This window comes from Tremella mesenterica (genome assembly GCF_000271645.1).
Source record: "Tremella mesenterica DSM 1558 unplaced genomic scaffold TREMEscaffold_13, whole genome shotgun sequence".
Classification (NCBI taxonomy): domain Eukaryota; kingdom Fungi; phylum Basidiomycota; class Tremellomycetes; order Tremellales; family Tremellaceae; genus Tremella; species Tremella mesenterica.
In genome coordinates, this window is record NW_006711237.1 from 781,359 (window position 1) to 794,268 (window position 12,910).

At 44.9% G+C, this 12,910-nt stretch overlaps 3 protein-coding genes across 3 annotated transcripts in view; 1 reads left to right on the forward strand and 2 right to left on the reverse strand.

Moving 5' to 3' along the window:
- Nucleotides 1-438: 438 nt before the first annotated feature.
- TREMEDRAFT_65249 (uncharacterized protein) lies at nucleotides 439-2,346 on the reverse strand (the record flags this gene model as incomplete). The annotated part of the gene is made up of 4 exons (XM_007007372.1): nucleotides 439-882; nucleotides 943-998; nucleotides 1,248-1,931; nucleotides 2,157-2,346. The coding sequence occupies 4 exons, from the start codon at nucleotides 2,344-2,346 to the stop codon at nucleotides 439-441; spliced, it is 1,374 nt and encodes a 457-aa protein (XP_007007434.1).
- A 1,848-nt stretch (nucleotides 2,347-4,194) lies between these two features.
- TREMEDRAFT_34745 (uncharacterized protein) lies at nucleotides 4,195-4,497 on the forward strand (the record flags this gene model as incomplete). The annotated part of the gene is made up of 1 exon (XM_007007217.1): nucleotides 4,195-4,497. A coding segment is annotated over one exon (303 nt), but the record flags the coding sequence as incomplete, so codon positions are not given.
- Nucleotides 4,498-6,708: 2,211 nt separating this feature from the next.
- Nucleotides 6,709-12,910, reverse strand: part of TREMEDRAFT_65251 (uncharacterized protein) — a gene marked incomplete at both ends in the record, with an annotated part of 7,238 nt that continues 1,036 nt past the window's right edge. Inside the window, 6 exons of the mRNA XM_007007373.1 lie at nucleotides 6,709-6,873; nucleotides 6,916-9,301; nucleotides 9,592-10,616; nucleotides 10,816-10,986; nucleotides 11,438-12,169; nucleotides 12,758-12,848. Of these exons, the coding sequence (XP_007007435.1) occupies nucleotides 6,709-6,873; nucleotides 6,916-9,301; nucleotides 9,592-10,616; nucleotides 10,816-10,986; nucleotides 11,438-12,169; nucleotides 12,758-12,848 (4,570 nt within the window). The remainder of the gene's footprint in view (nucleotides 6,874-6,915; nucleotides 9,302-9,591; nucleotides 10,617-10,815; nucleotides 10,987-11,437; nucleotides 12,170-12,757; nucleotides 12,849-12,910) is intronic.

A 12,910-nucleotide genomic window follows, 5' to 3' on the forward strand; every position in this document is an offset into this window, starting at 1 on the left:
TATCTCGTTCAATTCCGTCGAATTCGATCAGTCCCTTTCCACAATCGATCCTTGCCCTAAACTGTCTCAAGAAATCTAGTCCTACTAGTACTTCTGGTCCTTCGTATGCCATAACATCCAGTCGAGTTGCAATCCTGAGTCCTTTTCCTAGATCTAATTCTGCTTCTACATATTCGGTCACTAAGGTCGCGGTAGTTCCATCCAGGAACCTAATTTTTCGTGGTACCTGATATTGTTTCTTTGGGAATAGATGGTATAATGGACAGGCCGGCTGCACATACCTTCCTGTAGCCCCGGTATCGATTAACATTCCAATCTGTAGGGTATCTTTCTTTGTTTGTATTTTTATATATATTGTGGCCGAGTCATTACTGAGATCTATTGGTATTTGAATTCTCTGCGATCCGGGCAGATCCTGGCCGCAAGTGGTCGCATCACTTAGGCCAGGTAGTCGTTTCCCTCTTCTTCAAAGGTCACCGCCATTCCTCGAACTAATGGCCCTTTGGATCCAGTTGGGATCGAGTTCGATCCACTAGGAATCGGTGAGCTATGCGGGTTTGGGGATCCCCTAATGTTGTTTCTCGTATTTCCTCCATTTGGACAGTTGTTGGCGTAATGTTCTGGACTTCTACATTTGAGACAACGTCGGTTCTCCCTCCTCCAAGTCATTTCGTTCTCGCTGAGACGTCCTCCGTCCTCTGTCCAAGTGACCGGAGGGTCATTTGGTAGACCATAATTCATCATCCCTGGTTTTCCACCGGGCAAGGGTCCTCTACCAGTCGATTGTGAGTGGCGTTCTACCGGGTTGGGCAAACTAGTATCAAATCGCATCGAATTCGATCGAGGGGGAAGCCAGGTCGTCTCATGTTTGCGTCTAGCAGCCTATCGATTCGCTGCACTCATCGTTTCAGCCATCCGTTGGTTCTCCTCAGTCCCTATCACATGCTGTTTGAAATAGATCCAGTCCGATTTGGTTCGAGGGTCGGTGTTATTTACCACTACCACCTTCAGTAGCTCTTCCTTCAGGCCCTGTATGGCTGAGGCGATTTTCATTGCATCTGGTACCTTTCCAAGGTGTGTGGACCAAAGTTCAAAGTTGGCAAAATACTCGGCGGCCGTATCCGTCTGTCTTAACTCCTGCAATTTCCTCATAGCCGTACCTGCCATGTTACTGTCTCCAAATTGAGTTCGTAAATGCTGGATGAATTTGTCGTAGCTCTCTAGCCATTCGGTCGAATTCCATATACTTGGATTGGTTATGGCCGGGGTTATAAGCATTTGAGGGGTGCCTCGAAGGTACCCGTACATGAACAGGATCTTTCTGCGATCGGTGGCGTACTCTGCCCCTTTGAATTCGAAGTTCATGTGACATGCTGCAAGGAAGTTGTCCAATTCTCCTCGTTCTCCACTGAAGGTAGGTGGATCCGCACACCTGGTTCTTCCTGTTCGTTCGTTGTTGGTAAGTTTTGGCTCCAAACACGGCTTGTTTTCTCCGACTTCGATCAAACTTGCCCCTTTCGATGTGAGTATCTGTTGGTTCTGTCGGTCAGCTTTCATCGTAGCCAGTTCTTCCCTTAATGCATTTTGTTCCTTTTGTTGCATCGTCATAATGGCTAACAATTGTGACAACTGCTGCGATAATTCATTTAGCGGATCTGGGGTAGTGGTAGTAGAAGTGAGATCATGTGAAATGGTACTTCTCGAAGAACTTGTTGGTATTTCTTCCTCTGGGACCAGCCCTTGTTCCAACTCCTCTTTTTCTGGTATCATTTTCCGCGCTTTCCCTCTGGTGAGCATACAGTACTCTCCGATTCGACCCAAGGTGCGTAAGGCTGATTCTTCAACTTGTAACGGTACTGGAAACACGACGACTAGGTCGCAGGTTGGGTCGAACTCGATGGAGGTCTCGTGGAAATCTAGGGGCTCTGGTGCTAATGGATCGTGTCTCCTCTGCAATCGATGTAGCCAAAGAATGATATTGAAGAATCAGCAAAGTTGGTACTTTGCTGATTGTACTATATACTGTCTACAGGTATCCGTGTCCTCCTCTCAGTTCCTACTGCAAGCGTCTATGTACATACTCGGACAGGTGAAAAACCGCTTTTGAGCAAACCCAGTGGGGAAATCTCGAAAAGGGAAAACCCGTCCCTACCTACTGCAGCACTGCCTCCAACTCCCGCCGTTCTCCTTCCTAATCCGTCGAACTCGATGGAGTTCTCTCGATTCGTTGTTACTCCGTAACATGAACACATGCGAACTCATGAGGGATGCGTATGAACTCGTGGTGAACTCATGTGGTATCATGGTGAACTCATACAGTATCATGGTGAACTTGTGTGGTATCATGGTGATTTCACATGGACTGATATGAATTCATTGGAACTCATATTGAAGTCGCATGAATTCAGTTGGAGTGTGTTGAATTCACGTGAACTCGGGTCATTCTTGGTAGAGTCGTGACAGCTCCCCATCTACCGTCAACCGTCTGCGACGTGAACGAGCCCAGCGTGGACACAGGAAGAGTCAAGCTCGTACAGGACAACCCAATAAACTATCCAGACGTGATTCAGCACAAATTAGGCATACCCTGCAGAGATACCGATGTTTACCCTTGCGAAAACTCCTCTCTACACTTCAGAATGACAGTATCAACATCTCCTTGTCCACCCTTCACCATACCGTGCGACAACTTGTGTCATGATCCAGTCGTAACGCAGACTGCATATCGATAGTCGTGTATATAGAAGTGACAGACACGTACATGGTATTGAATTCCAAACTGTACTGCAGACTGTACTACAAACTGTATTGCAGAAACTGTATACAAACTGCATTACAATTGGTAATACAAACTGTAGTACCACCATCACTTGGCATTACCATTGCAATACAGATGGTAATGCACTGTCACAAAGCGTGTGACAAGTCGAGCGAATGTCGGGGAAGGGTATTTAACCAGCGATCGGCGGTAGGGTTAACCGCCGATTAATAGGCCTTTTCGTCGCAGTGGTTAAGATCACTGTTCCGTTGGGCACTGTTATATCGTGCATATGCTGGTCAGTATGTCTCGTGACATGCACGAAATAGTATATAAACCGTCTTGTAGGATCCTTGTCACGAGACCAACTAACCAGCATTGGGACGATATAACAGTGCCCTTCAGAGGCAGCGGTCTAAACCACTGTGCTAAAAGGCCTATTAACCGGCGGTTACTGCATACCGCCGGTTGCTGGTTAAATACCCAACCCGGAGACAACTCTAACCAAACTGACTTTTCATTAACTAAACTGACTTGTCACTTCGTGACAATCCTCTATCTTAAGGATCAATATATTTTTTTGACACACACAAAGACCTCGACTTACTCTTTACTAACCATCCTTCTCATCCACACCCCTCTCCTTGCCATCGACCTATCCTTTGCCCCCATCTTGACTTGCTCAATCCTTCCAAGTCTTCTAGTTGTCCAACCAACTTCACAAGCCACGAGTTATACTATGTCCTTCATAACTCAAGCTCGTAAACGGTTCTAGTCCACCTGTCTCTTGTGTCCTTGAGATCTGCTAGGGATAGGTCGTGACAACTTGGTTATAAACGGTGTGTGGCTCGGATCAAACCTATTCTCACTCCTCAGCATCAAAAGCAATGTCTTGAATGGGCAAAGAAGTGTGCAAATTTGGGCTGGAGGATGGTAGTATTCACCGATGAGGCGAAGATGTGGACTGGGGGTTCTACTATAGAATGGGTCACAAGGAAAGATGGAGATGCTTTTCAATCCTGACTGTGTCCTACCCAAGATGCGAAAGGGAGCTGGAGTGATGGTATGGGCTGTGGTATGGCATGGAGGACGGACAGAACTGGTGAAATTTGACAAGTCCAAGAGTGATTCACAGGGAGGATGTCACGAAGTGACAAGACAGTTTGATAGTGATAGTGTTAGGATGGGTTGGGTATTTAACCAGCGACCGGCGGTATGCAGTAACCGCCGGTTAATAGGCCTTTTAGCACAGTGGTTTAGACCGCTGCCTCTGAAGGGCACTGTTATATCGTCCCAATGCTGGTCAGTTGGTCTCGTGACAGAGGAGCTGTGAATGGTCAGATCTACCTTCGAGCAAATTGTCAAGAAGCCATTATTGGAAGCATGGAAGAAGTTAGTACGCATTTGGAAGGGGATATGGTACTCCTTACATCCTTCAAGATGGAGTTCCTCTACACTGCACCCCGCCAAAGCGTTTGTTCTTCAAGAAACACAAATCTCAATTTATCGACCACCCTCCCTCTTCTCCTGACCTCAATCCGATTGAAAACTGCTGGTCTATAGTCAAACATCAACTTGTCACACTTCCAGATCCTCTTCCAAACATTGATGACCTATTCAAAGTTGCTAGCAAGTTGTGGCTTGAGATACCACAGAAGAAGATTGATTCTTATATAGACAGTATGGAGGAGAGAAGGAAGGCAGTTTTGAAATTAAATCGTTTCAGTACCCAATTTTGAGTTATACATCCTGGACACTGTGAGTCTTCTTCCGTATACCTTTGTGCATATGCTGACCAAGTTTTAGATTCTTAGCTGAATTGATGCATGAAATATGAAAGCGTGAAGATAGAGCATGTGTATGGACTTGCCGAAAAAAATGACGCGCGGATCATGACTTTTGACACCCGACTGTAGTAAAGAATCACATCAACGACCAACCAATCCATATCATTGTTACGTGGCATTACTTAACGACACCACGGGGGGAATGCAACCCTAGAGGGGCCACGTTGTACATGTCAAGCTTGGATTGCACTTGCGACTGTCAGTCGAGTTGCATCGAAAGCTATCCAGAGGCATCTCTACAAGAGTTTCGGCGTCCTTAGCTGACGTGTCATTTGGTACTCATCGTCGCTATCTAACAACACTCCACGTCTAGACTACTTCCGACTCGTTCTCACTACTCTCTCTTACTTGGTTCATCATACTCGGCGCGGGTCGAGCCCAGTTTCACTTGCCTGTCATGTCAGCTTCCAGTCATGGTACATACGCAGTCAACGTGACAATGGCCGCGTGCAACCATGATGGATAACACGCAGAGGCCAAGCGAACAGAGATTGGCGCGTGGCGCGTGGTGAATGCTGCGTGGAATGGATGGGCATGGTAGACAAACGGTGGATAGTGAGCAGAGGTAGTGAGAAGTGACGAGCATGGAAACGATGACACTCACCCCGTACCGTTGCGGTAGACCGAGTCGATCATGTTGAATATATCCAGCCTCGGAGCATTGTCGACGACGTGGTCAGAATGTAAGCAAAGTCATGTCAAGCCTGTGGCGTCAGCGCTCCATCTTCAATGGCCAGCTAGTGATCCGGACGTGACAATCATGGACTACCGAGGTAAGGATGGGCTGTCCAGTGGCTTGTCATTGACGGGACGAGATAGTTGGTCAAGAAAAGCGAGAGTCAAAGCGAGGTATTCGTTGACAACGGAAAACGAGTGAGGGGAGGGGGATGCGATGCTACAGCACGCTCTGGATGGATGGGAGGGTGGATGATTGGATGGACGTAACCAACTCACCTTGTCGTGAACTATGAATCATCATGTTGGACCAACACGTCATCATGGTAGTTGGTTTCGAGCGTGTGTGTGTGTGTGTGTGTGCGTGCGTGCGTGCGCGCGGACAATTGACGTTGACGTGGTTACGTGCGACATGTCATTGTTGGACTGAAGGTCAACTCTACTGGGTAGTGAATCATGGTGACTAGGCGATCCGACGCGGTGGGGACAAGTGGAATGGGATGGGATGCGAACGGGTAAAGAGCCGACGTGTCAGACGGGACGGGACACTGGAATGAGATGGTATGTGATAGGATGAGACAGAGTGTGGGGGGGGGGAGGGGACAAACGAGATACGAACCAGTCATGCACCCAAACGTATCATTCCTGAATGTTGTTCGAGGATTTCATCCGTCCACACATGGTTGATTTACTGATCAATCGTCAGCGATTGTTCCGTATCATCAACGGACATGACCGAGGAAAAGACATGGAAATGAGGAAAGCGAATGAGAAGAGGAAAAGACATAAACACGACGAAGGAAAAACAATGGAAACGATAAGAGGAAAGAGGAAATAGAAGGACAAGAGGGAAAGACATCGGCATGACGAAGGAAAAACAATGGGAATGACAAGAGGAACAGACATCGAGACAGACGAAGGAGAGATCAATGAGAAAGAGATGAAATGACGATAGAACGATGATCAACTCACCGGGATATGTTCTATAAAGTAAAACGAACGACCAACAACCAATCCCGATCCCGAATAATCAGCACAAAGAACAAGGCGAGAGAGAGAGAGAGAGAGCGAGGGAAAGAAGAGAGACGAGGGCCCAGACTACTGATGACCGACACGTCGTTTGAACATCGTTCAGACTTCTGATAACGATCAAGGCCCTTCTTTCTCTCTCTCTCTCTCTTTCTCTCTCGAATAGCTCAGACTACTGATAGCCATTCACTTGAACTGAGATGTGTGACGTGGGGGACGGGGGGTAGTTGTGGTGACATTAAGGAAGAAAGAACAAATGCGGAATGAAGGAAGAGGAAGAGAAAGAGACAACGGGGGGGGGGGGGGGGGGGGTTTATGTACACGGGCGCGACTCGGCGAAACGGCGTTATGCATGTCATACCCTACCCATGTGGCGGTTTTTCTGTTCTTAACTCCGATTCATTCGATGAGACTCTGTAATGCCCGACGGACATGAAGTTGATCTCCTTGATCTGGGCAACGTTCCAAACACAACTCTGATACGGATCGATAGAACGAATCATCACCTATACCGTAATCTCTGCCAGCTTCTCTCAAGCTGTTGATAAAGTTTATCAGTTTCGTCTGGCTCGGTCAGCCGACTGACTCATCCACTTACAAACTCACCAATTCCATCCTCTGTCTTTCCGTACTTTTCAACCCCAAGTAACTAGACATGATACCCCCGGCCAGGGATCTCGAGAACGTCTCGGTCGCCGTCGATAACAGTTCTTTGGCTTTTGATTGACCTTGTCTCTGAGAAGAATGGAATAACACGGCCAAGATTGGGAATATATGACTTCGACTGGATAACGGTCGATCGACCATTTCGTTCAGTTTTTCCCAGACTTTAAAACCAGCAGCTGGTCGATTTCCTGTTCCACTTTCAATCCCACTGATATTGATTTCCCCTAGAGTTTGACTATCGCTCTCATTGTCACCGCACAACCATATGGCGATATCTTTCGAGACCATCTTGTCCGTCATCAAATAACCTATCGAAAACCTTTCCATCACATCATTCAACTTTATCATCCTTTGTTCCGCTCGAGACTTTTGTCTCTTCAACTCTTCCTTTTCTTCTTTATCCTTTCTCTCTCTCTTTTCTTTTTCTTCCAGCACAACCCTCAGTTTATTCACCATCAACTCGTTTTCCTTTTCCTTTTCCTTGAATTTCAATCTCTCATCTGATTCTTCCTTCAACATGAAAACGGTTTTACTCAAACGTTCATTCTCCTTTTTATACCAATTCACCTTACCTTCTTCCTCACTCATATTCACGTTATGCTTTGCTTTTTCTTCCATGAGAGCCTGTAACCGAATCCCAAGAGTTTCATTTTCTTCCATGATGGCGCCCAACTGAATCTGTAGGTTGACTTTGTCTTCTGTCACGGATCCCAACTGAATCGAAAGTTGACCGACTTTGGCCGTCAGATTAGATTTATCTCTCCAGATCGATTGTAGCTCTTCTTTCATCCCTTGCATCCTCCGCTCAGAAACGTTCAGCGTCGTTGCTATTCGGTCGGATTCAGAGCGAGATTCGATCAGTTCAGATCGCATTTGATGGATGAGAGAGTCTTGAGATTCCGAATCCTGTCTTAGTTGTCGGTTATCGACCATCAGTTGTCCGACGTTTAGGTTTTCCAGCTTGGTCATGTTGTTTTCAAAGTGATGGATGGAATCTTCAAGTTTGTCCAGTAAGATCTGTCGGGGGTTTTGTTCTTCCGGTGGAGGGTTTTTCTTTTTCCATTGGTCTTCTTCTTCTTCTTCATCATCGTCATCGTCATCGTCGGCATCTACATTTTCATCCTTCCTTCTGACATTATCGTCATTGTCATCATCTTTTTGTCCAATTGGAATTCGACTTTGACCATGATCATTCTCACCGACGTTATCTTTTTGTGCGATTAAAGTTTCTTCAATCTTTTGTTGGTTCCCACCTTTTTTCTCACCATCGTTTACGTGAAGAATTCCTCGGGCAACCGAATCTTTCTCATTACTCTCTTCCTCAAAGAGGTCGACGAGCACTTGAGAACGTGCCGATAATCGATCCACTAAAACTCTCAACCGTTCCGACAATCTGGATCTCTCTTCCAAAAGTCTTCGGTTGATAGTTTCCAATTCTAACACCATCTCGGTTTTTTCCGATAACGTATGATGTAACGTTTCGAGTTCGATCGTCGACCCCGGGTCGTCTTGATGGCGAGTAGGTATCGAACCTGATTGGTTTTCATGTCGTTTGTGAATAGAGATTGAACCATGACCATTCCGGGTTTTTTCATTCAAGTTCGTATGGTGAACCGAGGAGAACAAAGTCGAATGTCGAGGATCAGGATCCGGATCAGGATCCTGGTATTGGAGTTGATTGAAAGATTGATCAAAGTTAAAAGTCATATCATTATCGACTACTCTTCCCGTAGGGAAAGAAGAATCTTTTTCTTCTGCTTCTTCTTCTCCATCGTAATCTAGATCTGGATTTACCCCTCTAAACGATAAACCTTGATCCTCATTGAGAGGATCTGACCCTTCTTTCTTTACTTGCTCTTTATTCTCGAACGATACATCCACATCTACATCCACATCCACATCCTCACCACCACACGATTCATGTTGATCATCCACAATGGAATTCATGATCGAAAGAGAACGTTCTAACCTTTGCAAACACTCGATAGAAAAACTGATCTTCCCTCTACTTTGGTCCAATACATAATCGATACCTTGCTTGATCATTTCCATTTCAGGTTCACGCTCGATCGATCGGAATAAACGTTTCAAAAGTCGCGCTTGGTTTTCGTTTTCACAGTTGTCATCATCTTGCACAGTCTTTTGGGTCTCATTCTCATTTCGTTTTTCGTTTCCATTCTCATTCTGTTCTTCCTTTCTAGTCTGATTTAGCTTTAGATTTTGATTTTGATTTTGGTTTCGATTTCGTTTCTCAACTTGATCTTGCTTCACACTTAAATTCTCGTCATTATCATCCTCTTCGGTCGATGGGATCAAGGAAGCGAACCTATCAATCGTCAGCGTTTCTCACAAGTTTGCTTGACCGCGTCGAATGAGGCTCTTGGTCACGTCGGCTCTGCCGAGTAGTTGGTCCGCCAGATATAAGTAGGTGTGTAGGTCCTTCCGATTGTCATTCTTATCCTCTCTCCTCTCTCTCTCTCACACACACATACACACACCTCCTCCCCCACTCTATCTCTCTCCAGCTTTCTCTCCCCTCTCACCCGTTCTCTATCGCTTTCCCCCCACCCCCCAGCACGCACCTGCCATTTGATCATTCTCAGAGGAACAACTCACCGACTTGTCACCCAAGCAATATCTCTGACCACTGGTAAAGTATTACTCAACACTTGAGTGACCTGTACTAATCCCGTCTCTTCTAATTGTTTCAACAAATCATTTTGGACATTTACACTCGTCTCTCTAACATGCTCCCCATCCCCATTTCCATTTCCCACGCGGATACATTTGACGAAACTCACTTGAGTATCATTGATCATCCTCATCAACTCTGCCAACTGTTTCTCATGTTTAGAAGTCACCGTGACTTTCTTTCCGCTTTTCTTCTTGTCAACCTGTTCCGAACCCATGGCGATCTTTACGTATAAATCGACTTTTGAACTTTTCAGAACCTCCATAGCTTCGTCCGGCACGTTATTTGCGTTTTGTGAAAGACAAGTCACAAGATCATAATTCACTTTCCCTGCGAAATGTTCAACCATGACGTCGTTCTCACCATGTCGTTGAGGTTTATCATTTATGTTTCCGCCGTTGCTGATGGATCGTGGAGGTTTATCATTCATGTTCCCACCGCTGTTGATAGATCGACGATGATCATGATCATGACCGTGACCATGATTGGGATTGGAATTGAAATTTTTCAAATAATGTGACCAAGATGATTTTATATCGATAGGAGATTGACGTAAACGATCGCCATCTTGCATTAACCTTAATAATTTGATGATATGTTTCTTTCGGATATCTGCTTGTTGACGATAATTGTCTAGACCTTGTCTACTGATACTGGGTTTCGAGGATGTGGATGTGGATGTGGATGTTTGGTTTATTTGTGTGGATGATGTTTGGTTTACTCCTTTGGATGATGATGTTTGAGAAGAGAGAGAGATAGGACGATGACGATCAACGTCAGGATTAGATTTTTCAGAACTTGTTGAAAAGATACCGAGGTTTGTCGAACGGGTTTCGGTCGGTGGTGGTGGAGAAGGATGATCCACTATGACATTATCTAAAACTTGATTGATGAATGTTGATTGAAGTTGTTCGTTTGTCCAATTAATCAAGAGTTGTGATAAATCATTCTTTGAGTTTCAGCATGATACTTCATCTTCCTTCCCACACACACACACACAACGACACATCAAGATGAGACATTTTGTTCACGATACATGACGAAAAGGCTAGAGTCAAGTCTCAACACTCGACACAAGAAGGATTCAGGGAAGATATGTAGAGTGGACGACTTTCGGGGAGGGAAGATATGTAGATTGGACGACTGACCGTTTCAAACTGTTCAAAACCATAAACATCCAAAAGACGTATGATCCCTTTACCACCTTGTCGGATCGAGCTACCACCAGCACCTTGTTGGGATGATGATATTTTCTCGTCATAATCATGATTGCCATCATCGTCTTGTGCCAAGTATCGATTACATTCGCCGACAATCCACTACATTGTGGTCAGCGTATCGTATGGATCAGGAGAAGAGAAATCTGGATCTAGATCTAGTCGTCATGAAGCTGATAGAAGTCATGTGAGATGGAAACGAGAATATGAAGCTTATACAAGTCAGGTGAGATGGAAACGAGGATATGAAGTTATACAAGTCATGTGGGATGGAAACGAGGATATGAAGCTTATACAAGTCATGCGAGATGGGAAGAAACAAGGATAAAGAGGGTATGAAGAGATTCATGTGAGAAAGAAAAGGATCAGAGACTACGAAGAGATTTCATGTGAGAAAGAAACGAGGATGTGAGGATATGAACAAGTTCAGGTGGGACGAAAAAGAAGAAAGGATATGAGGCCACCACCATCAACAACAACGACGACGACGACGACGACGACGACGACGACAAGAAGAAGAAGCAAAAGAAGAAGAAGAAATAAATAAACTCACTTGAAAAACTTCGACATACCATTGACAAACAATCGCATTCTTCCTTTTTGAACCTTGTTCTTCCCACAAGTTGATAGGTTTACCCACCACCGAGTCGTAAGTCAACAATCTCAACAAAACTTTATTTTCTATTCCTAACAAACCAGAAATCGTTTCGAATTCCAAACTACTACTTGTCCTTGTCTTTTCGTCGTCGTCGTGTTGGTGTTTGGGTTCGGAAAGATTATTCAAAAGATGTATGTCGCCGTCGTGGTATTTGGGTCCGGGTTCGGGTTCAGAAAGATTATTCAAAAGATGTATGACGATCAACAAGTTTAATATTTTATCAGCTTGATCTATCCCTATCAAGATCTTCAACGATCTGTAAAATTCTTCGAATCGAAATTGTCCGTTTCCGTTCTTTCCTCGTGAATGAGAATCGAATTCTGATATTTCTTGTCCTTGAAAAACAACCTCTTTCGGATGGATTTTACCATTCTCATTCCCATTCCCAATCCCATTCTCGTGTTCATTCCCATTCCCATTCCCTTTGAAAACTCTGTTATCGACACGTGATTTTTCGATAAGAAAACCAGAACCAGAACCACCGACGAAAAAAGGTATTTCCCTCAAAGCGTGAAATGTGAAGTCTGGTGATTTCGCTACCACCCTGGATTTCTCAAATAGTAAAGTCTGAATCTCCATGGAGATTCGGTTCGATCGTTTGCCGTTGTCATCTTGACTGATATGGAGCTGAAGGTCAGGGTTCTTCTGTGATTTGCGGTTTGGTCGATTTCATGTCAGCTATCAGAGAAAGGAGAGCGTATGTTGGGAGAGAAAGAAAAGAGTTTCAAAGAAAGAATCACACGATATCAAGACACTGTGAACGATCTCTCTCTCCGAACGTGATTGGTGAGTTCGAAAGCGAAGACGAGAGCCGAGAGCCAATAGGCGAAAGGTTGGTTGGTCGGTTCAAAGATGATATGTAGGGAATTCGAATGAAAAATCAAGAGAAGAAAAGGCAACAGGATTGAGTTGAAGATGATGACGAAAAAGAGAGAGAAAAGGCAAAAAAAGGTCGGGGAAAGAGCGAGGAAAAGCGAATGAACGGAAATGGTTGCTTTGCTTTGGAATGATTACAAGTGAAGGAAAACCCAATAGGGAGATTGATTGGTTCAACATGATACATGATTAAACAACGAGAGGAAAACAGATAAAGGGGGAAAGGGGGGAGAGACGTTAGAGGTTGACAGGATCACAGGTTTCTCACAGAAGAAGAGTGTCAAGGGTAGAAGAGTAAAGAGTACAGAGACAGAGACAGAAAAAGAAGGAAAAACCCACTTGAAGACAGGTAGCGAACCTGGAAGAATTATGGTTCATACCTGTTTCTGCGTTACCCAAAGCTTCCAATACAGTCTCTACCACTTTATGTCTGTCCGAAAGTTGTTGTGTCGTATTCGATTTCATGTACGTTTCTGCCATCCGTTGAGCAAT